The sequence below is a fragment of the Photinus pyralis genome, unplaced genomic scaffold (genome assembly GCF_008802855.1).
Source record: "Photinus pyralis isolate 1611_PpyrPB1 unplaced genomic scaffold, Ppyr1.3 Ppyr1.4_LG7, whole genome shotgun sequence".
Lineage (NCBI taxonomy): Eukaryota > Metazoa > Arthropoda > Insecta > Coleoptera > Lampyridae > Photinus > Photinus pyralis.
The window spans coordinates 38,365,624-38,390,963 of record NW_022170738.1 but is presented as its reverse complement, the minus strand read 5'-3'; the positions used below and the strand labels follow the sequence as shown (position 1 = coordinate 38,390,963).

General features: G+C 35.6%; 3 protein-coding genes across 3 annotated transcripts; 1 reads left to right on the top strand and 2 right to left on the bottom strand.

Moving 5' to 3' along the window:
• Nucleotides 1-214: 214 nt before the first annotated feature.
• Nucleotides 215-2,044, bottom strand: LOC116175491 (aminoacylase-1-like). The gene is made up of 7 exons (XM_031493639.1): nt 1,673-2,044; nt 1,457-1,626; nt 1,242-1,413; nt 1,048-1,194; nt 820-1,001; nt 546-777; nt 215-493 (listed from the first exon to the last, which is right to left on the bottom strand). The coding sequence occupies exons 1-6, from the start codon at nt 1,764-1,766 to the stop codon at nt 604-606; spliced, it is 939 nt and encodes a 312-aa protein (XP_031349499.1). The 5' UTR covers nt 1,767-2,044; the 3' UTR covers nt 215-493; nt 546-603.
• A 3,790-nt stretch (nt 2,045-5,834) lies between these two features.
• On the bottom strand, nt 5,835-7,139 carry LOC116175494 (mitochondrial basic amino acids transporter). Its single transcript, XM_031493643.1, has 3 exons — nt 7,009-7,139; nt 6,782-6,960; nt 5,835-6,733 (listed from the first exon to the last, which is right to left on the bottom strand). Exons 2-3 carry the CDS (start codon nt 6,813-6,815, stop codon nt 5,910-5,912), a joined length of 858 nt encoding a protein of 285 aa, XP_031349503.1. The 5' UTR covers nt 6,816-6,960; nt 7,009-7,139; the 3' UTR covers nt 5,835-5,909.
• Nucleotides 7,140-10,794: 3,655 nt separating this feature from the next.
• LOC116175500 (thyrostimulin alpha-2 subunit) lies at nt 10,795-11,414 on the top strand. Its single transcript, XM_031493650.1, has 3 exons — nt 10,795-10,841; nt 10,892-10,998; nt 11,052-11,414. The coding sequence occupies exons 2-3, from the start codon at nt 10,893-10,895 to the stop codon at nt 11,309-11,311; spliced, it is 366 nt and encodes a 121-aa protein (XP_031349510.1). The 5' UTR covers nt 10,795-10,841; nt 10,892; the 3' UTR covers nt 11,312-11,414.
• The last annotated feature ends 13,926 nt before the right edge of the window (nt 11,415-25,340 follow it).

Here is a 25,340-nt window from a genome sequence, read left to right as displayed (position 1 = left end):
TTCCTGCAGCCTGTCACACTTGATTAATTAATCAAAAGTTGTTTATGAAAACTGAAATTTTATTTTGAGAAAAATGTAATACACAAAACTTGTCAGTAAAAGGACACCGCTTGACTCGGAAATTAAAGTACTCGGACCCAAACGGGCCTCGTACTTCTATAATTCCTCGTCAGTAAGGCGAAGACGAGGGCGAAAGTTTGCAGAAACACACACCTTTAAATCTTCGAATCCTGTAATGTTTCTAAGGTTTACAATTCGTATACTATTTGATTATTGTTATTTATTTCTTCATGCATTACAAAGCGCAGGAATGATATGAGTGTATAACTCAATACTTTTTAAAAAGACGTTTACGTTCAAAAATTCATCGTGATCGTGAGCTTTTATCGGGGTATCTTGATTGGGCGAAAATCCGAGCGTCGGAATGCCAACTCCTCGAAAATATCTTCCGTCTGTATTCGCCGGTATTACCTGAGGATCAACGTCAAAACCGCTACAAGTACGGTATGTTTATAGCTAACTTTAATATTTAAAGTTTCTCTCACTTTAACCGCGCAGCCTCCTTGAAAGCAACCCAAAATTTGTTGGAGCCGTCGATTGCTGTCAGCGGATAGGCTGCGCTGCGTCTTGGCGCACATTTTCGATCCATACATCCTTTCCTGCATCCTTGCACCACTGATTTAGCTTCCTCTCAAACTCCTCAAAATCGTCTATAGGTACTCTCGAATCAAAAACCAGGGAAAATTCGTCAGGAATGACATTATTTTGCACTCCTCCCTAAGCTAGACTGTATTTTAACATTCCACTAACCAGACATACCTGAATCATTGTTAGGTTGATCGATGTCACACGAACAGTGCGCTTGTCTTCGTTTTCTTTCACTTTTTGTGTAGCCCGAAAATCGTAAATTTTATCCAAAATAAATCTTACTTTCTCACCCGCTGTATTGTCGAGTAAAAGTGATCCGTGACCAGCCTGCCCGGGGCAATGAATGCGAAACACTGAAATTGGAAGGTTTCAGCTGATCCTTAGCAGATGATCACTTACTCCATCCTCTTTTTTCGCCATAGAAAACAATCAGCGTGTTATTTGTGCCACCGGCCCCTTCGTCCAATGCAAAACCAATATTTAGTTTTTTGAAGTTCTCCGTTTTGACATACTGCTGGGCTCCATCTCCCCCTCCACACTCCTCATCTACATTACTCGAGTTAATTATCAAGAATAAATGAGCATTTTTGCACCTGGCATGAAAGTAACGTAAACAGTCCGTCGCAGCTCCACGCCGCTCAGTTTCATTCTCCTGATTGCTTCCAAATATTGTATTCCAGTACATTTCGTATCTTGAGATCCACGGGCGTAGATGTTCCCATTTTCGTCGATTTCGGCATCGAACGGCTTATGCGTCCACATACTCTAAATCGGAAAATTAGAGACTGCTTGCCCACTACAACTTTACCTCGATGACTGGCACGACATCCATATGACTATTGAGCATAATGGCGGGCAGACTCTTCTCCTTACCAGTCCATGTTAGGACAACCATTGGATTCTTGGGCACATCTCGAAAAACGGAAATCGCCAAACCGATGTCCTTCGCTTGTTCCTTTAGGAAATTAACGCAGGGTTCTGGAATTCGATTAATTTCGCGTTAACGGTGGAACTATACGCTTACCATAGTCGACGTTAGGATGGACGGACGGTATTCGCAAATAGCGTCGGAAATTTTCCACGGCTATAGTGTCTAGTTCTTTTTGCGATGCCATCATTCGTGCGATGTTCTTCTCTTTGAAAGCATTCGCACCTTTTTATCCAAGGTGTACATGTGGTTAACCAGAGACAATGTTGACGTTTTTAAACTTATCTTGTTTGTACCGCAAATAAAAGATAAGGTCAGTCGATATACAGTTTATATCCATAGCACTATATAGATGAAAATTAAATTGGTTCACAAGTAATCTTAGCTCAGGTTTGATGCTTTTGGCTGGGAAATTCTCGTAATTTATCTAGGAGTAACCGCTGTAGTGGTGCACCAAACGATTCAGTTGAAATATTTTAGCAGCAGTAAAGTAAAAGGGTTGCTGCTTCAAGACATCACAATTTCATAAGAACATTGCCTGCTGTAGTGGTGTCTTGGGTGGTACTGTATGGGAATGGGTGGTAAAAAAAGCTTTTGATCTTACCGAACGCAGAATTTATTCCTTTTTGTATAGAGCACTTTATTGATAGATAGGTTTTTAGATGGTACGGCCAAAAAACAGCAGTAAAAACTTCGATGAGCACTAGTATGGGACCGGGTGCGGTTGGCCCCATTCAATGCAGAATTTAATGCCCTAAAACTTTAAATGGGACTGGCTAGGATTGTTATATTAGGCCAGCCATTAAAGAATTAGACCTTTTGTAGGATTTAAATGCGATTCGTCTTTATTTTCAGAAGATTATAACGATTTATATAAATCATTACAATACTTCTGAAAATTCTGAATGTAATTTAGACGCCAAAAATAGCAAAGTTGGCTCCTTCTGTCGGTCCATGGAAACAGTATTGTTTTTTGTTCTGAACTTCATTATATTTCATACTCCGTGATCCAAGTTTAATAAGAATGACAGATGTCATTAGAATACACAATCATTTGTTTCACTTTATCTATCCTTGCGGTTAAAGAGATCACTTTAACCACTCTTCCTGCTAAAGAGAGACTTCGCTAAAATTTCCCTTGTCTGTAAACTGTATAGCTAAAATTCCTCATAAATCTTTGAATTTTTTTAATTTCTCCTCTTTTGAAACGTTGGTTGTAATTAAATTTGGTGGCAGTTGATATAGTCTAGTTAAATTTTCAAAAATGTCCCCCAGTTAAAATCGCTAAGACCGAAAACTTCAGTGACTCTCAGTGACGTAGAAACAGTGTGACCCAATATAAGTTTTCAAGCATGATGAATCTAAAAATACACACCTAAAATTATGTAGATGGCGTATTTTCCAAGATAACATGTATACATACAAGGTGCTTATTATGTATGGAATTAGTATACCGGGTGACAATTTGAAAACTTACCACCCCCCATATCTTAGTAAATAAACGAGATATTTAAAAAAATCAAAATCCATTTCGGTAATTCGGATGGGGAATCACAATGACATAGTTGACGACGCACCCCCTCCAACCCCCTGCGCCCCAGCCACCCCAACTTTTAAATCTTAAATATCAGTGACCCCCCCCCCCCCATGTGTGATATGTCGTTGGAAAGCTCTGAAAAAATGCTTTCCAACCATACCAAATAGCATTACATTTAGGTTAGTTAGCTATTTGGTATGGTTGGAAAGCATTTTTTCAGAGCTTCCCAACGATGTATCACACATGAGGGGTCACTATTTAAGATTTAAAAGTTGGGGTGGCTGGGGCGCAGGGGGTTGGAGGGGGTGCGTAGCCAACTATGTCATTGTGATTCCCCCTCCGAATTACCGAAACGGATTTTGAATTTTTTAAATATCTCGTTGATTTACTAAGATATGGGGGGTGGTAAGTTTTCAAATTGTCACCCTGTATATCTAGGTAAATATCGACTGTATACACAAATTTTTTATATGAAAGTTGTTTAACATTTTATTTCCAATAATAATTCTATCGTTTTTATTTCAGAAAATATATGAGTAACGAACAACAATTCCATTTTTTAAAATGGCAGTGCACCTTTTCATTAAGCTCATTTGATAGAGAAGAGAAAAAAAATCCCTATCAAATGAGCCTAATGAAAAGGTGCACTGCCATTTAAAAAAATGCAATTGTTTATGTTTTTCGTTATTCATTTGTTTTCTGAAATAAAAACAACTGAATGCGGTCTTATTATGGGAAATAAAATGTTAAACAACTTTCATATACAGGGTGTCTTACATTTAGTAGGACAACATGGTTATCTTTGTTATTATTATACTTACAGATTCGGTTAAATTGACAAAGTTGTGTAGTTCTTGATGCTAATGGATATTCCGATACGATATTTGGAACAAATAAATTGTTTCGTAGATAATTTGAAAAAAGTGAAAATCGCCATTTTTAAAAAGTTCAAATATTTAAGTAACAAAGAGAGCTACCGAAGTTGCAAAATTCGATGGGATACATTTTCAAAATGGCGGTCTTCGAGATATTGACATCAATTAACATCACAATCGGCCATTGAATTATTACCATAAGAAATACATTGTAAACTTCGAAGCAAAAATGCAGGGTTGATTCCCAAATGAAACACCAATTGTTTAGTATCACTGGTTTTATAATTTTCTTCTCTATACAGCGACGTAAAAATCCAATATGGGATCCATTTAAAATAAGGAAGTTCTTGCAACTTTTATTTGCAACCTTTTTCGATAGCTCTCTTTGTTACTAAAATATTTAAACTTAAAACCCTGTGTATGGTTTTTTAACAAAATAATTTCAAAAATATATACGTTCAAAAAATTACGTTTGATCTAAACTCTATTGCAAATTAGGTTGGAAAATAAAAGAAACTTTCTCACCGAACCAAAGCAGAGACTTATACATACTATGTAGATACACAACTTTATGAATGGCACATTTTCTCTCTTACAACTGCAATTCTTAGTATTGCAAGAAGCTTTATCATAATTCCGGACAGGTCCTACGGATGGGTTCCCGCTTCATGAAAAGTGGGACCCAGTTCCAGATTTTATAGAGAGACCGGTACCGATCAAATACAACATGAACTTCCTAGTAATTGGATAGTCTCGGCTAATTTTGGACGGCCCATCGGCAAACCAAAAAGTTGTTCTATTATAATTAGAATTGAGTTAGGTTTTGGTCTGAAAAGTACATTTGATGAGCACTCTCTGTTTTTTAGAATAATTTTTTATAGATTATTGAGTAGTTTCTGTCACCTACATTAAATGATTTATTTTTGGGCAAGTCGCATTTATTTTAAATGAAATAAATTCAACATTGCCCAAAAATGTCAGGTCTTGATTTATAGTAGCCTTTGACGCACAAAGTCTTGAAGTACCAATCCCTCGCTGTTTCGCAGTAACAAGAGCTTCTATTATCTTTGGTGTAGCTATGTCCGAAATCTCATCCCTAAAATGTACCTGTCCATTTAAGCTTAAACCAATGACGTAACTGCCAAATGAAAGGTGAGAATTAAAAAGTCTACTTCTACTAAGACGTGTTAGTTTTTACGTGTACCAAAAAGTCCTTCAAAAAAACCTCAACGTTTTTGGCGGTTTATTATTTTCATTCAGAAATCAGCAAGATTCCCAAAAAAATTAAACACTTGCCTTATATCATCTACTAAGATAACAAAGTTCATTTTCTTGACCTTATGCACTGTTCTGCGATCTTGACTAACCAGTTAAAACTGAACATTTGCAAAAATCGATATGAAACACAAGGAACATTTCATTAGGCATGGTCATTCTAAATATATTTGAAAAGGATACTCAGTGATACAATCTCTGCCATACATCCTGTTATTGTTATGATTTAGGTCCTACCTTCTTGCCCATTGGTTGTTTTCTTATCATCAGACTGCCTGGGTCGCTGTAAACGACTAGGAGAGGGGATTGGTATTTCGTAATAACATGTGGTTTTTGCACTTGCAATACAAAACCATGACGCATTTGAATTAATTTAAACAAAAATATTTTTTTGATCTCTTGCTCAGAGGGGAACTGGCCTCCGGACACAATCTGTTCAATTCATTGACTTGCATGGTCGCGGATGGCACAATAGCAATCTTGATTGTTTCAGTGGTAATCATAAAAATCGCGTGATTGGTAAAGTACAAAGGGCACAAGTCAGCATAGGTCAATCAAACAAAAAATAAGACTCGCGCTAGCAATATAATTTATTTACGTACTATCTCACACTACAAAAAAAAAACGTTCTGATCACTGGAAGAATTTAAGCAACAGCTGCTGTGTTTTCACCAATACCGAAACTAATTTCGCCATTGAATAGTCTCATGCTCCACGTGACTGCAGTAAAGCATGCCGCGTTCGTAGGAAATGCTCTAATCAACGTTGGGGTTAACCCCCGCGTCAAGAAGGCGTATCCTTCACTCGCGATACTTTTCCGGCAACAATCCCAAGCGCTTTTGTATTTCGGCGCACCGTTCATACCGTCGATTTGAAGTCGGGACTTTACCACATCAACTGGATACACAATGGCCCAGGAAGCGCACCCTGCGAGACCTCCAGCCATCAACATTGTGGCCGTGGAAGTTCTGGTGTTGTCTTCACTTCGTGTTAAATACTCGTATGTGACAAAATAGGTGGCAAAGGCTGGTGCTTCCCTTACAGCCGTTATACCCAACCCTCTAAACACTCCTCTAACGCCCTCAGTCTTATAAATGCTTTTTAAGCATTCAAGCGGTTTCAAATTGTCACCTGCTATCTGTACTCTCGTTTTAACCAACTCCATCGGACTACATATACTAGTTTGCACTAAGCCTGCCAAGACGCCGGCCATGCAATGTGAAACTAAGGAATTCGGATCACTGCTATAACGCTGAGTATTTCCATAGACACCGAAAACGATCGCGTTAATACCAGCGACGCCCAGTAAGGGACTCGCCATTCCCTTATATAGTCCTCGGATTCCTTCTTTAACTAGTAAACTTCGAAAGCAATTCCACGTTCCCCTGTATTGCGGATTGAGTGCATCCTGCGTTTGTAAGTGAACTTTAACGGTGTCCAGTGGATGTCCGACGACTATACCAGCACATCCTGCGAAAGCACAAGTAGCACCTCTCACAAGTCTAACAAAACACTTACCACCGATACATCCAGCAATAAAATCAGCGGCCATCAAAAATACCAGGGACTTTCGGTATGGTAACAGTCAACGAAGCAAGATGGTATGTCACGATTGCAAAAAAGATTTGTACGCACGATTACAGAAATTGAGAAGTTGTTGTAGGTGTCTATCGAAAGTATCGAATCCATGAAATAATCTACAATCAAAAATTAAGGGTTTTGTAGAAAATGAAGATTACGATTACCTTTTCCTTAAACTCTCAAATCGTCAAGCTTCATATCTCACGCGCTGTAAGTATCGGAACTATCACCGAACTTCGACTGGAATGATGTTAAAGTATGTAAAGGATTATGTAGTGTCAGCCGATAAACTTCGTAATCTTCTGGTGATTTTTTGTTGTTGTTAACGTGCTGATAAGCGTCAAATAGTTGTTAGCGACAGTTCGTTATGGGGAAAACTGTCGAAACGGTTTCTGAGTAAAACCGTGGACGGTACTATTTTTCCAGTTCAATCTGAAACGTTTTCATCGTGATGGAAACTCCGTCCTTGGTTGTAAGTCCTTCTTTCTTTAGGACGCCTCACGCAGTTTCTTTCATACTTTCTCCGAGCCTGAAAACGCCATTTCAATGCTTTTCACTCCTCCTTCTTGCGTACTTAATGTCACCTGCACACTTTCCCATCCCCTTGTTGGCTTTTTTTCGCTTCCTCTTTAAGGTCTTTCCGAGTCTCTCGTTCCTTGACTTCTCCTTCTTTGGCACCTTTATCTTTACGCCCTCCTTTCTGTGCGACTGTATTATTTAAATCTCCGTTTATTTTTCTTCCTTTCAGATCTGCTTATACCGCTTTTTTCTTTGCGTCCTGCCTCCACTCTCTATTGATCCACTGTCTTCCTCGGCCCCCAGTTTTGCTCCAACCTTCAATCAGACAAAGAATCATATAATAAGGACAAGGAGGAGCAAAGCCCCTGTCCCTAGTATTGGAATATTGACTTGAGGTTAACGCACATTTTGAAGGTGCTCTTTTGAATGCCGAAAACCCCAAGTTGATATCTCAGGGATGTTCCGAAGGAGGTTTCATGTTCGTTTTTGGTTTCTTTAGCCCCTAAGGTCCTCAAATCCTTGTTTTACTAATACTTGTGTCCCAGTGAAATTCTTCAATACCGCAATAAATGGGTCATTCACTTCTCTTACACGCATTCTTTCAATGTTTGGAGAGGGGCAATTGCGTAAGTACAGCATTGAGCAAAAAAAACATTTTTATCTATCGGAAAATGGAATTCTCTACATGAACGACAATCGTTATAAAAAATTAAAAACATAAGCATAAGACTTCCACAATATTTTTCTTCAGCGTACATTGCGAAAAAATCAATTTGATACGATCGCACTTATCACATTTTATACATAAAAGATGTAAATAATAATAAATTCGGAATAATACGGTTCGGTATTAATTGGATCATGGTGGTTTCCATGGTACATAGTTACACATTGTTTGCTGTGATAACCTAATGCTTAGGTGACGTTAATGATAATGAATGAAACCATCTTTACAAGATTCTGATATTTTTTCTGCTGTTGCGATAGGTGTAGCCAACCGATTAGGTCCAAATAAGTTCACGTCAAAATTAGAAAATAAACGTGTACTTATGTAAACTAGAAGGGGGGCACGCAGTCAAAGAAATTTGGGTACGCCATCCCATTCGGATTTTTATAAAATAGAAAAGGAATACTATAGCGCTGGATAAAGCCCCTTAGTTCCAGTTTTCTAGGTATGTTGAAAAAATTGTAAAAAAACTCAACTAGCATAAGTTAGCAAGTTAGCTCTACAATTATGATTGTTTCCCGATGCAAATACTCACCTCGGTATAGAAGAATGTTTCAATTCTGACCTCATTTATTTTTTAACTCCCAGCAGACAGTGGGCAAGCTCAAAATCCTCAAATTGACTAATTTTTGGGTAATATTCAAAATGAACTTTGGACAAGAATCCAATAAAACGCTTGCCTTTTCTCGGGTAATGGGTCGAAATATTTTTTCCTATTTTTTATTGACCCAAATGGCCAGACACATAAGTGGCTACGTTTTTGGCAACAAAATTATCTATGCAAAAGTTTACTAAAATATTGTCTAAACTAAATTGTTACCAATTCTGGTTGGATGTAAAATTGTCTGAATAAAACCAAAAAAAGTATATAAATTAAATTTTGGAAATTCTTTGCCATTTCAAAATACCTCGGTTTCGTTTCCAATGTGCTACCCTGTATTTTAAGATTTATTTAGAGTTCATGGTCAAAATAATATGAGGGTGTAGCAGTTTTGGAACTGTGGAACTGGAAATTGTGGACTTCTCAATCAAAAGTTATGGACTAGAAACCAATTTCGAAAGAAAATTCAAAGATCTCAAATTAATTCTTGAAACAACATAAGCTAATATTATTTCCCCAAAAATAATTAACCACGAACGTGCAGTTGTAGCAATTTGGCTGCCATTTTGAATATTAAAGGATAAATCGTTTAGTAGTGCGGGTCAAATCAATTCTCTGGATCAAGGAGATTCACGTAGCCCGTTCGTTAGAAGTTTTTAAACTTGCAGTCGAAATAGAAACTTGAAATTTGGATTACAGCCATAATCAACCATTGCGAATTGCAATAAAATAATCTCAAGATGGCGGCATCTTGTTTTTGAAAAAATTCAAATATACCATTCTGTTTCTAAATTCTGAATTTCATTCAATTAAGATTTAAGTACCTACCTATCTGTCATAGTTTTTGACATATGTCCATTTTTCTGTAAACATTTGACATTTTTTGATTTTTAACTTTGAAAAATCGCAGCAGCCCTGGAAACTTTTTCAAGACTTTCGGCGGTCACTCAAAAAATTCTTTGGACTTTAAGGATTCGATTATAAGAAAAAGCACTCACTTATCTTGAATGTTTGCATCTTCAAATTATTAGACATATGTCAAAAACTATGACTATGACAAATAGGTACTTGCGTTGAATTCAGAATAAAATACCGCATTTAGAAACAAAATAGAAAATGATACATTTCTGTTTTAAAAACCAAGATGGCGAATAAGCATCTTTTACGATAAACTAACAAACTTAGACTCTCAATAACGAGGGGGGAGGAGGAATTCAACGTCGCTACCTCAAAGTGAAATGACTTGACATTTTTGAAAGATTTTTTGTTGTAGCAATGAAATCAGAAGTAAGATGAAAAGGAATAGAATACTTCAATCACCTTTAATTTCTTTTTCTTCCGCATTAATTGATGCCAACACTAACTTTACCTATTTTAAATTCCTATTAGTACAAAAATTATTACCACAAGGAGTACTTGCCGTTAGGTTTACTACACGTTAGTTAAATTATTGGATATCGGCCTCCAGACACTCATGTAGGTTACATGAGTGTCTGGAGGCCGATACCCAATAATTTAACTAACGTGTAATAAAAATTATTGTAATCAGAAGCTTAAGAAATTATACTTCATTTTAACTAAGCACAATTCCCAAATTTTCTTATATTCAGAACCTAATTTTACTGTAGATTTTATTCTTTGGTTGCTAAGATAAGGACTTTACGACTTCGCAAGAAATCGCCATTGGTTCCCGAACTATTCCAATTTATACTGATTTCCTAATACAAGAAGTGTGTGAATCTATGAGCTCTATCCCTGCAAAACTGCACTATTCTTCGAAACCGCCCTTAATTAGTTTTAAATATTTTAATCAAATTTAGGTTCCAAAGGGCACGTTCACGGTTTGTTTGCGTAAAGATTTCGGATGTAATGGGCACTTGATAATTTAATGCCAACCGTGCCTTAAGAAGAATTTGAAAGAACGACTCCCATAAAAGGGATGTCGATCATAAAAAGCGGGCTATTAACATTTTAAAATATTTAATAAGAAATTAAAAAAACTATAACGTAGGTGTGCGCCATAATAGTAAGTGGGGGTGAGTGTGCAAAAAAGGGATCGCAAATGAGTAAAGGGTGTTTGGATCAGTCTCATTCATCGTTCCGACGTTGAAAGAGCTGTTTCGTACAGGGCGCCGCGACGCTTCACGCAGGTAATTTACGTGCACTTTTCATTCTTGCGTTGAAATAAATTTACTTTTAGAATGCTAGCGTCTTGGTTGCTACTAGCTGTAATTTTTCCAAATGTTTTACTTTCGTCGACGGTGATAGCGAGGGATGCATGGCAGAAACCCGGTTGTCATAAGATTGGTGAGTTGTCGCCACGCTTCTTGTACTTGTCAGTGATGAGTAACTACTTGTAGGTCATACGAGAAAAATCAGTATCCCCAACTGTGTAGAGTTTCACATGACAACCAATGCATGCAGAGGCTTTTGCGAGAGCTGGTCCGTACCTTCTGGACCGAAAACCACCCCAACACAGCCGGTTACCTCCGTTGGCCAGTGCTGTAACATAATGGACACCGAGCCCGTGGAAGCTCGCGTCCTTTGCGTTGACGGCGTACGTACCCTCACATTTAAATCGGCGGTCTCATGCTCTTGCTACCACTGTAAAAAGGATTAACATTAATTTCATAGATGCCCAAAATATTACATAGTTTTATAGATAAGTATGTGATCCATATACCTAAATTAATGTTAATTGTCCTGTAAATATATTATACTGACTGACTGAAAATAAAATTATATTGAGATTTCGAAATAAAAGTTTCTAGGTTCTTTTAGGTTTGGGATAAATTATCCATGATATCCTGAAAAATTTGCCAAACTTACTTTTCAAACTTGTTGCGCTATTTGCAATTCAAATGATTCTTTCTTTGAAATAAAATTTGGATTCGACAGGAACGATGTTGAATTCCCACTTCTCTTGTGTTCAAAAGAATGATTTACTTCGTTTATAGCTGTCGTATTGTTTTCGTTGGCTAAGATCTCCTTTGCCAAAGAACAATAAAATTAAGGGTTGCATTTTCAATTTAAAGTCACTCAAAATACTTTAAAATAGTATGAGGCATTTTAATAGCTATTTTTAATTGGTTTCTTACTTTATGCTTTTGTTTTGTGTTATAATGCAAGAAGACGTTTGTTGACGGTTACTTTTCTTGTACAAGGATAAATTGTAAAGCTGGAAAGATACCGTAACCCTTTGGACTGTTATATTAGTCCAAGAAATTTACCAAATTTGTTTAAAGTAATACATTCGAAACTCATTCTTATTTCTCCGCTGCAAGTAAAATTCCTTCTGAAATCTCAAGTGACTTCACTTTGGAGCGGCAACGTCATTCTGCTCATTCTGTTCCTTTAGCATGCAAAGATTTTCTAATAATTCTAATAATCTAAATACTACTTCTCTAGATATAATGAAAGAGTAGGCATCTTTGTCGGGCACACCATACCCATATGGGCTGCCAAAAGATCTCTTTGGGGTACAAATGACACTTAATTTTCTGCTATTGCACATTCGTACTGCGATTAATTCGTATTGGAGAAACAGTTTTAGATTACGTCGAAACTTTCTACACTCTCGTACTGCTTTGACCATGAACTAAACATTCAAATTCGGGGTGGCGCATTTAAAACTAAACTGAGGTGGTTTGGATTGAACCTTATTGCTGCAGCTACAGCCCCCAAAATGTTAAATGGCACTATAGCTCAAGTGGGACTTAATTTGNATCTCATTATTTTGAGGGTTATTTTCTCGTATGTAGTGCAGGGGTTAAGAGCCAAAATAGGTTTCAACCTTGCATTTTGTGATAACTTTATGAAACTTTCAGAGGCTGTTCTAGACACCCTAAGGCCCTAAAAAAAAATTGTCTCAGAACGACCCGGAAAGAAATTTTTCTTATAGAATGTGGCCTGTAGAATCCATAATTTCAAACAGTTTCAAGATTGGGCTACTAGTTCAAAAGTTACAGCCCTTTGAATTTTGTTTCGAAATTGGTTTCTAGTCTATAACTTTTGATTGAGAAGTCTAATCGAAAAAGTACGAATTGTTTTGGATTCTACGCACCAAAATTAATAAGAAAAGGTGTTTTCCCGAGAAATTTTGGTGCAGTCGATTTTTGGAAAAAAGGAAGGTAATAATAACTGCCTTTTTTTTTGCCACGAAAAAAAAATTGTCTCAGATCGTCCCGGAAAAAAATTTTTCTTATAGAACGTGGCCTGTAGAATCCATAATTTCAAACAGTTCCAAGATTGGGCTACTAGTTCAAAAGTTACAGCCCTTTGAATTTTTCTTTCGAAATTGGTTTCTAAGTCTGTAACTTTTGATTGAGAAGTCGGATCGAAAAAGTACGAATTGATTTCGATTCTACGCACCCAAATTAATAGAAAAAGTGTTTTCCCGAGAAATTTTGGTGTAGTCGATTTTTGGTAAAAAAGGAAGGTTATACACTGCCTTTTTTTGAGCCCCGAAAAAAAAATTGGCTCAGATCGACCCGGAAAAAAAATTTTCTTATAGAATGTGGCCTGTAGAATCCATAATTTCAAACAGTTCCAAGATTGGGCTACTAGTTCAAAAGTTACAGCCTTTTGAATTTCTTTTCGAAATTGGTTTCTAGTCTATAACTTTTGATTGAGAAGTCTGATCGAAAAAGTACGAATTGATTTGGATTCTACGCACACAAATTAATAAGAAAAAGTGTTTTCCCGAGAAATTTTGGTGTAGTCGATTTTTGGTAAAAAAGGAAGGTTATACACTGTCTTTTTTTGAGCCCCGAAAAAAGAAATTGTCTCAGATCGACCCGGAAAAAAAATTTTCTTATAGAATCTGGCCTGTAGAATCCATAATTTCAAACAGTTCCAAGATTGAGCTACTAGTTCAAAGTTACAGCCCTTTGAATTTTTTTTCGAAATTGATTTCTAGTCTATAACTTTTGATTGAGAAGTCTGATCGAAAAAGTACGAATTGATTTGGATTCTACGCACAAAATTAATAAGAAAAAGTGTTTTCCCGAGAAATTTTGGTGCAGTCGATTTTTGGTAAAAAAAGGGAGGTTATACACTGCCTTTTTTTGAGGCAAGAAAAAAAAATTGTCTCAGATCGACCCGGAAAAAAAAATTTTCTTATAGAATGTGGCCTGTAGAATCCATAATTTCAAACAGTTCCAAGATTGGGCTACTAGTTCAAAAGTTACAGCCCTTTGAATTTTGTTTCGAAATTGGTTTCTAGTCTATAACTTTTGATTGAGAAGTCTGATCGAAAAAGTACGAATTGATTTGGATTCTACGCACCAAAATTAATATGAAAAAGTGTTTTTCCCCGAGAAATTTTGGTGCAGTCGATTTTTGGTAAAAAAGGAAGGTTATACACTGCCTTTTTTGAGGCCCGAAAAAAAAATTGTCTCTGAATACCCGGAAAAAAGATTTTCTTATAGAATGTGGCCTGTAGAATCCATAATTTCAAACAGTTCCAAGATTGGGCAACTAGTTCAAAAGTGACAGCCCTTTGAATTTCTTTCGAAATTGGTTTCTAGTCTATAACTTTTGATTGAGAAATCTGATCGAAAAAGTACGAAATGTTTTGGATTCTACGCACCAAAATTAATAAGAAAAAGTGTTTTCTCGAGAAATTTTGGTGCAGTCGATTTTTGGTAAAAAAGGAAGGTTGTACATTGCCTTTTTTGAGGCCCTCAAAAAAAATTGTCTCAGATCGAACCGGAAAAAAATTTTTCTTATAGAATGTGGCCTGTAGAATCCATAATTTCAAACAGTTCCAAGATTGGGCTACTAGTTCAAAAGTTACCCTTTGAATTTTCTTTCGAAATTGGTTTCTAGTCTATAACTTTTGATTGAGAAGTCTGATCGAAAAAGTACGAATTGTTTTGGATTCTACGCACCAAAATTAATAAGAAAAAGTGTTTTCGCGAGAAATTTTGGTGCAGTCGATTTTTGGTAAAAAAGGAAGGTTGTACACTGCCTTTTTTTGAGGCCCTCAAAAAAAATTGTCTCAGATCGACCCGGAAAAAAATTTTCTTATAGAATGTGGCCTGTAGAATCCATAATTTCAAACAGTTCCAAGATTGGGCTACTAGTTCAAAAGTTACAGCCCTTTGAATTTTCTTTCGAAATTGGTTTCTAGTCTATAACTTTTGATTGAGAAGTCTGATCGAAAAAGTACGAATTGTTTTGGATTCTACGCACCAAAATTAATAAGAAAAAGGGTTTTCCCGAGAAATTTTGGTGTAGTCGATTTTTGGTAAAAAAGGAAGGTTATACACTGCCTTTTTTTGAGCCCCGAAAAAAAAATTGTCTCTGATCGACCCGGAAAAAATTTTCTTATAGAATGTGGCCTGTAGAATCCATAATTTCAAACAGTTCCAAGATTGGGCTACTAGTTCAAAAGTTACAGCCCTTTGAATTTTTTTTCGAAATTGGTTTCTAGTCTATAACTTTTGATTGAGAAGTCTGATCGAAAAAGTACGAATTGTTTTGGATTCTACGCACCAAAATTAATAAGAAAAAGTGTTTTCCCGAGAAATTTTGGTGCAGTCGATTTTTGGTAAAAAAGGAAGGTTATACACTGCCTTTTTTTGAGCCCCAAAAAAAAATTGTCTCAGATCGACCCGGAAAAAAATTTTTCTTATAGAATGTGGCCTGTAGAATCCATAATTTCAAACAGTTCCAAGATTGGGCTACTAGTTCAAAAGTTACAGCCCTTTGAATTTTCTTTCGAAATTGGTTTCTAGTCTATAACTTTTGATTGAGAAGTCTGATCGAAAAAGTACACATTTTTTGGATTCTACGCACCAAAATTAATAAGAAAAAGTGTTTTCCCGAGAAATTTTGGTGCAATCGATTTTTGGTAAAAAAGGAAGGTTTATTTTATTTATCCAACACCTCTATGTTATCCAGTCATTATCATGACGAAATTAAACGAGTAAGGTATAATATAACCCACTAATGAGTTATGGACGTAAAATAACTCACTAGCAAGATAAAGTACAGGAACCATAAGTAAATCTATATAAATTTTCTGACTAAATTTTTTGTTGTTTATTATTCCCCATAGCAACGAATTATTGCTTTTGTATTCCATGCACTCTAGCTTTTCGCGGAACACGCAGTTTTTAAGATTTCCACGTTTTAAACCAGCTTGAGGAGGTGTTGGATAAAGTTTTGTATGGTGCACGTGTATTAATTACAAATAAGTCACTTGAGAAAATAACCCCACTCGGCCTGACGGCCTCGTGGGCTTACTTTTTTCTCGCGTGACTTATTTGTAATATAACACACTTATACCATAAATAACTATTATATTTTTTTAATTCACACTTGTAATTACTGAGTTCTATCACTGAAATTTCTCCCAAATTGTATTAGGAGAAACAGGCATTACTATTTATTATATAACGAATTTTTCAAACTGAACCCTGAATTGGTCTCTCCGGAAAGACAAAATTATGTACTTCTCTTCGCTATACGACGTGTACGCTTACATGACCAAGGGGCTTTTCTTATTTTTTAATCGGACTTATCCCATTACGTAATTTTTTACACGCCCATAATGGCAAATTATCTTTCAAAATGGCGATGCGTAATTGTTTATTGGTTAATGTCTTTGGGTACTACCAATCCAAAATATTTCAAATCCCTTAATAAATCTAATGCTGCATAATCTACACTTTTCACCTCGCTGGACTAAGAAACAAGTCTTAATTTAGATGAAAAGGGATGTAATATTATCTAATCTCCAACAATCTTGACTCCAAAAGTTGGACTAAGTTAACCAATAATTATCATAGCTCATAGGTTGGTAAGATTTTTAATTAAAAAGACTTTATTCAAAACTGAACAATGACTTTATCCTTTTAACTGCAGAACGACATGTGTAAGTTTCATGTGCAAAACTTTAACTGGCGAGAACTTGCTCGTAATAATTTAGAGCAACCGTGACATACGCTTTTTCAATAGACAAACAACATCGGCGAGACATCCGACTTAAGCTAAACAACCTCGTCCCACATGATTTCCTTCATTTGGAATTGCGATGGGTAAAAAGGAGGAAAAACGCCTGTTTCATGGGATAACTAGACGTTTGCGTCAGAACTATTACACCCACTCGAAACCACTTACGCCCCCAGATGCAGAAAATTTCCCACTGATAGATAATAAATATTTTGAAAAACGCTCTTCATTAAAGCAATGAAGTTATTCAGAGGACCTACTCGGAAAATAATCAAATTTATCAATTTATCACCTACCGCAATAATAATCTCGTGGGATCAGCGCTCCTTACTATTTTGTTGGAAACATCCATTAATTAATTTCGTACCTATCACGCGAGGTTTAAAAAATCGCACGAATACCTATACAGAACGCGGAAAATTACATATAACCTACACCTGTTGAATATTCACAAAAATAACTGAACCGTAAATTGCTTATGGTAATTACGATTATTCGAAACTGCATCAATTTTTTATTGCACAAAAAATCGCCCCGTTTCCATTTGTAATGAGTAAAAAGTGACTAACGATTCCCTTCGAACTTATGCAAAATTATAACGAACGACAGAGGGTCGTTATATCAATCTATTAATAGATTTCAATTTAAATATCCTATCCTAATTAAAAGAATTGGTATTTAAAGGGATTTTTATTATGAAACATTTAAATACAGCACCCTTTCCGGTTTTTTTTTTGTGATTTTAATGGTATTCTTTGATGTTCGTTGGCTTAATTTCTTTTATGTTTCTAGGGGCAAAATTTATTTCAATTTAAATTTGTTTGCGTTTCGTATCTTTTTCATTTAATACGAGGCGTAAATGAAAAAGGGAGACTGTACAAATGCTGCAAATATTAATTAAGGCCTTTATGATGAAATACCTTCTTATTAGTATAGTCAATTTGCCATTATTTATATTTAACCCATTACGCATGAAACATTTTCACCATGGATCTTTCCCCTTCAAGAATTCTTTAATTTTACTTATTTCCCTCCCAAAAACCTTAAGTTGGTAAATAAAATTAAAAAGCCTGTGAGCAGGCGCAGTAAAGGAAAACTCTAAACATATCATAAATTTCCGGGGTCTAAAGCTTTCAGAAGGATGCTAGAAAAGCAGTCAGTAAGCTTTTTGTTTATTAAAATTTGGAAAATTTGAAAAAATAGGTCAAGTATAATTTTTAATGCTGTAAAAAATGTCAAGGTTCCGTAATGTTTTCTTATACAAATAGTGGTTTTATTTATGTAAAGAATTTATGTGAAGTCATTTTTACGCAGAGATTTTCAATGAGCTTTTTGTCCTTTAATTAGTTTTGACGTTTAGATAGCGAGCGTAGGGATAGGATTACATCCTATTTAAGAGGGATGTAAAGTTACATTTCTTAGCTCATCTTGAGATAGGAGCCATTCAGGATTGGTAGCGAAAAAGACACTAACCAATAGGAAATGTAGACCTCGCCATTTTTAAGTTAATTCGCCATTGTGGGTATGAAAAATTTTCTCGGTAATTAAAAGAAGGGAGTTAGTTAGGGTGATTCTGGAAAAGTGAAAATTACCGCGAAAAAATTGTAAGTCGAGTTATCGGAGAAGTTAAACAAAGGTTTACTCGAGGGTTTACTATTACGTGAGAAAACGGAAAAAAATTTTAATTTATTTAAGTGTAGTTTCAGACATGAAATCAATGTTTCTTCTAAGGATGATTTGGGTTCAATAGGCAATTGAGCTGCATAGGTTTTAACAGGATACCTCACGACGATGTCGAAAAAGATAGAGAGAACTGTTATACCTACAGTATGTGCAACCGTATGCGAAGTAGGTCAAATAATTTGAATTTTTCAGAAGTTTAAAATACCTTTATTTGTTATTAATATAGAAAATTGTTATCAACAAATTTATTTAAAATTGTAAACTAATATATAATAAACAGATTCGGTAACCTCTAAGTTTCCCAACTTATATTGTATTGCAGCATTTTGATAATGTTCTAAAATAATTGATACCTAAAAAATTTGATATCTGATGGTTACATTTTAGGTTTGAAATCATGCAGAACGTTTTCTGAAGAATAACTTTTTTCAAACATGAATAGTAACTAGTTGCCCATATGCTGCGAACTTAAGTGGACGCACTGTGTATACCATTTGCAATGTGTGCCCTTTAAACCCTTGAATTAGTAGTTACTTACCTCGGAAACAAAAAAAGTGACATTAGATGAAACCTAAGGTGCACTTTTGGTCTAAAAAATGCTTTGAAACACTCAAACTTAGTTGCAAAAGATTTGTCCCATAATCATTTGTATTATTTATAAAATGGCATAATTTGAAAAGTTCATCGTATCCTTGAACTACCGTATCGCGATCGCTATTTGCTCAAAATAAACATTTGGCTGGTGTGTGTAATGAAAAAATGTATTCTTGATGGGTTTGATGACCTTTTTATCTCCCTTTGGCCAATCATTTTAATACAAACGAAAGATTTCAATGTATCAATCGGTAAAATGTGGAAGATATCTAATATGGACCAATCATCTATCCTGGTAACACGCTAATTAACCAATCATGCTAATCACGAGAGTTCCCACGAAAAGTCAATTATTTAATTATGTAAAATCTTGCACTATTGGAAGATTTGATGAAGCCACAAAGGAGGAACGGGCGGAGGGAATATTGTCGTAGGTCATAGTTGATCCATTATTCATCACTATCTCCTTATTGTATTTTTACGACCAAACAAGCGGTGACCCACGTTTCCCCGTATAATTTTGCCAAACAGCAACAATCTGGATTCAGATTTTACTTACCTTTTTTTTAAAGCTGGCCCTGTACCGGAAGTTGCTTCTAGTAGTGAATGCCAGCCTTTCTCAAATTGATTAATTCTAAGCAACTTTGGTTCTATTTTTCTGAGTCAATACTTTTCAACCTAACCGCAAAAGTGTCAGTTTTTTAACGAAAAAACCACGTTTTTAAACGATTTTTCGCAAATAATTCAAAATTTACGTAAGTACTTACAAAAATTGTTCTCAGTAAATGTAGCTTATAAAAAAAAAAGGATGGATTTATGGTGTCTGTTGATCTAATACAAACTGAGCAGTAGCTTGTTGTAGGTTTTTCGGAGAAAACTCATAAAACCTCTTGGGAAGTGCTGGAAAGAACCTTTCTCTTTGTTTCCCTAGCATCAAAACCAAGAAAGTTATGACGAACATGTTGGTATATATTTTTTTTTGGAAAAAATTGAGCTTTAAGTTTTGGAGAAGGTGCGTTTTATTTAAAATAAACCAAAAAACCACAGTATCAAAATATCGGTTTAGGGTGTTGATTAAACAATGATTTTTAGCTGTTATAATTTTTTAAAATTCATCATAATTAATCCCTCAGAATATTATTTGATGTTTATTTATTTACCCAAAATCGTCATGAAACCTTCATTTTCATTTCATGTCCGGAAATGTTAGTTTCCATGACAAAGGCAAAGTTCAATATGAAATTTGGATATTAAAATACGATTTCTGTTAAAATGTCATACAGAACTCGTCAGTCAAATGATATTACTTAACTCCCCACCCCCAAAGGGGTCTCGTACTTCAATATTTTCCCGCCAGTAATGTGTCCTTTTCCTGTCTTTACGTAAATAACTATTACAGAAGGTCTTGGTTACAAGTTTGAAACTAGAAATTTATAATTATTTGTTATCAGGGGTAGTTTTCTTAAATGTCCCTTAATGTAAAAAAATGGTGTTCACTCAACTTATTTAAAGATAAATCTTCAATTAACCAGGTGCCAATTTCTTGACAAAACAGCTTCCTAGCTCCAACCAAAAACCGCGCTAATTTGGTATGGAATACTCCCCAGACCCCCGTGGCGGCGGTACGTTCGACGGTGTTTTACCAAAAACTGGAATGAGAGTGTCATACAAGCGGTTTTGGGGGGAAAATGCAACATATAACGTCAATATTTCATTATTTCCGTTATTTTTAGATTATATTGCAGGTAGAATACAAAATATTATAAGAAACCCGCGTATAATTGGTCTTTAAAGCACTTTCAACGTTTAAAAGCACTCCATTAAACTCGTTGCGCGTGCTTTAAAGACTTGATTATTCCTACATTTGTCTCTTGATATACTATTTTAACAGGGGTAGTTTTCATTCCTAAAATAGAAAGTATCCTCCGGTACAGGGTCATCTTAGTAATAGAGGATAAGTGGAACCTAATGCGAAATTACACGGTATTACCGTATTCAATAACTGGAGCATTACAGATGGATAAAAATAAATTTAATTTGCAGTTGGAGTCCCAATTATTTAACATTTTTAAAGTTATTGAGAATTTTCCATCCTACCTCAACTGTATTAAATGCGTGGGAGTATACTTTAACCTGCATTACTAATTCTATTCGATTCATCATCACCCTTTCTTTAGAAGCCTCTTCGAATAAATTACATAAAAAAATTGAAATCTCACTCGGTGTTTGCGCAAGGTGACGAAAAGTAATAAGATTTAACTTTAAACGAGCGATTAACATATTTCCATCCATTAATTAATCATTCAAATTTCTTCCCCTTGAGACTCGGTGCTTATAAATGTCACTTGTTTGCATTACATTACTATTAGCAAGTATTTTCCCCAAAAAATCGACATCGATTCTGAACAATTTCAGCCTCTCCGGTTATTTTAAGAAGGCTTGTGTAAAATTCGCGTTTAAATATTGGAAAAGCATATATCTGCACTGACCGCGCGTTGGTGGTTATAACATGAGAAAATAAACGAACCGTTTTATGTATATTGCAAGTAGGATGTTACGCGAAAAGCTTTTATGTACTTAGCAAACAGGTATAAGTACTGAACCAATCAAGAATGCGTGAATTCGCATATTTTACAAGAGTGACGGAAACGGCGTCGTTTTTTAAAATGATTTAATTCCCAAAGTACAATTAGTACTTTTCTCCTATATAGATATATACGATTGATATTCATGGCACGTTTTTGTGGTGCAACGATTCAATTTACCCCACAAAATGGCGGAATCTTCTCCCTCAGAGTAATTTCCGCAGCAAAGAAAATTTCTGAAAAAGTCTCTCTTCCTATGCCAGTTTGTAAATTTACCCACGGAACATTCCTCCTGAAGATATTCGCCCCAGTCAAATAGTTTCGTTCACACTAGGTAATATTCGACGACTTTTCTAGGACCAAATTTTGCGTGCGAGTGAAAATTCCAGGAGCGAATATACCGAAAGGTCAATTTAGGAGGGCGTATTTTATCACAGAAGTGAAAAGTACAGCAATTTTCTTTCTTGTTCCGGTCTTTTAGTCTTTTTCTGTTAATAACACCTATATTGGGAAAAGAAGTGGGCTCAATAGCCTTTCTTCGAACATCTGGTGCATTAGGATTCGATATTACAGGAACCTGTGTCAGTTTAAACTTTAGATTAGTTTCAGAAACACGATTGGTCAACTTGTGAAATATTAGCCAATCGAATCCTTTAACCCACAATTTAACTATAAACTGAAGCTTAAACTGACATTGTACAACTGGGCCTTATAACATTGAGAGAGGGGATTATTTTGCACGAAATTAAGCATTTTGGTTTGGGTACTCAACCGGGTCAGAACAAATTGGTATTTAAGCGTCCGAGAAAGATTCAATTAGCGGCCTTTGTGCCAAAACCATAGCAAAATTAGCGTTCGGAAATAACCGAGCTTTAAAAAGAACAGTTTGAAGTAGTTTTTAAGGCGACTGTAGTGTCCATTTTTAACCAGCTGATTTTTTGCCCCGGTGGAAAAAAAGTGAATTTTAATTCCGCGACACTCGGCGTAAATTACTTGCATAAATCGTGACAAATAGTTAACAAAAAAGTGCCAGTTCACGAGGGTATCTACGCATTCCAGTGTCGTGTCGATTTCAGTCAGTAAAAAACAGTCCCTTTTTAAGAACAAACGTGAAATTACAACAAAGAAAACTGTTAATAAAATCAAATAATATTCAAGTTCGTATTTGTGCCATTAAAAAAAAGGCAGTTAGTAGAAAAGTTGATCTGAGAGATTTCCTAGCATTAAACGAACTTTTATTAACATCCAATTAAGTTAATGACCTTTGCGGAACCAAATTATACTAACCAACAGAAGAATCAGCATCCGGAGACAGTCTGTATTTTCCAATCAATCTTCAAAAAATCCAATGCATATTTTTATTAATTTTACGATGCGTTATAAAAAGTTAAATTTTGTCCTAGTTTATCATGAATTCGTGACGCTTAAAAGTTTAAATGAAAGATCCTAAAGTAGTCGAGAACAATGTGAAATATTGTCTTTTTAATGTGAATTATCAAAAGGATCTCCTGAATTTGTTGTTCATTCTAATCAAACTTTCTCTTTCGGCATCAAAGGAATTTCATTAAATTTCACTGTGAAGTAAATCATGCTCAGGGGTTGTCTTTAACCTAATTTGTCAATGTGAAATCAAAAAATTAATGTGCATTTGAAGTGTAAAGATATTTCTGTAAATTATTAGGGATTCAATTTCAGACTATTGATTTATCTAGAGCTAGGAAATTTCAAACTATTCCAAACTTGTGACAGGTAGAAGTTTAGTAAATAGCCAATATTATGACACAGTTTTCTCCTTGCAATTTCCCGTTTAATAAAAAAAACAACTTATTTGCAACCGAGCTACTTCTCAAGTCTCTCTTTAAAAGCATTCGCCGGGTTGCTCCTCAACTTTCTTTAAAATACTCAAGTTGCTTTCAAACTAAAAGTTCTCTCTCATCAAATTCCTTCCATACTCCTCCCTAATCTTTTATTATTTGCATCAGTGTCTCTCAAATTATGTTTCCTCTTACTTAAACTTCCTTCCCCTAAACGTTTATTGCTATTTTCCGCTCCTCAAATTTCCTTCAATTCTTTTCAAAGTTCACCTACTTTACTCATAAGCTGTTTCCAATGCCCTTTATCCCATAATTTGCGCCATGTGCCTCTCACACATCCATCAAGTCCACTGTTCGCCACAAGTTCCTCTTTAAGCTTTCCTAGAGTTGCCCCTCAAGTTCTTCTCAAATAATTTATTCTATTATTTACATCAGTTATTGGTTTTTCCTCTCCTCAAATTTCCTTCAAGGTTCACCTAGTTTCCTCATACGCTGTTTTTAATGCCCCCGATCTCATCGTCCATTCGCGTCGTGTGCCTTTCCATTTTCCTGCAAGGTCATATCAATTCCTCACAAATGTTCACTATTCTTCTCAAATTCCTCTATAAGCTTTCGTCAAGTTGCCCCTAAAGTTATTTGCATCAGTTGCTCTCAAATTATTCTCAATTTCCTCTTAAGCTTCCTCGTCAATTTTCTCTTAAAGCCTATCAAGTTTCTCTAAACGTTATTGCTCTTTTCCTGTCATCAAATGTTCTTCAGTTTTCATCAGCGTTCGCCTATTCCTCCTAAGCTGTTTTCAATACCCTCAATCTTATCAATCATTTGAGTCATGTGCCTCTCTAATTCCCTGTAAGTTCACATCAAATCCTCTCAAATTTCCATCAAGTTCACTGTTCTTCTCAAATTCCTCTTTAAGCTTTCGCCGAGTTACCCCTCAAGTAATTTCCTCATCGGCTGTTATTTTTCCCGGTTCCCATCAAACTCCTCTTAAGTTTCCTTAAAATTAATTTTTCCTCTCATGTTCAGGTCAAGTTTTTTTTAGTTGCTTGTACTCTGGGATTTGTAGACATGGAAAATATGTTGCACCATTAAAAAACTGAAAATTATCTAAAAACTTTCCTTCATCGGAATTCATTTTTTTAAGTTCCCTGTTTTACTTCATTAAACGAAAAATTTCCTAATTTAAAAAATAATTTCAGCTCATTAGGTTTTTTTGCACGCATGAAAACCAAAGGAAAATTTTAACATTAGAAATGTTCATGTTTTGGTATATAGTAACAAAGTTATTAGTTTCGTTCAAGGCCAAAAAACTACTGTGTCGTATCAAGTGGCGATTGTACCGTACTCGGCCGTGATCGGTAGATTAAGGAAAAGTCTCGGATATTGTCGATACGGTACTTACTTAATAGTGCTCAATTATGTTATCTCTTTTAATAGTACACGCATGTTATGACGCTTATTATTTCGGAAGGTTTACGTGATCCGAGCGAATAAGAGTTAGTTGTGTTTTACAGACGGCGTTATACGGTTATCATTTCCAATGTCTCCGATGGTTGTATGATTTGCGAAATCTGTGAATTTTTGCCAGAGTAAGTGATGTTTTGAATATTGAATATATGGTTACGGAATGCGTTCTTCTTTTAAACTTTAATAAAAACTTGAATTTGAGGTAGTTGTAAATAATATTGCAAAAGAGAATTTTATATCAGATATCAATTAGATATGGCTCACCCTATGAGACCTGGTGATTTTTAGGGGAATTTTTTGAAAGAAAACAAATTCCCCTTTTGTGATGGTTTGCCCGTCTGCGTAACTCTAGAATAAAAAGAGACAGCGATATCGAACCTTTGCCAATAATTTCTACGAAGAATTATTGCATGTGAATTTTTTGATACTCAGCTCGCATTCGGAAACCAATCTTTTAATCCGGCTCTTCAATGGCACTGATCGTTGAATTCGAAGAAATCGATTGGCGTCGGTTTGGCATCGCTGTCTCTTTTCATTCTCGAGTTAG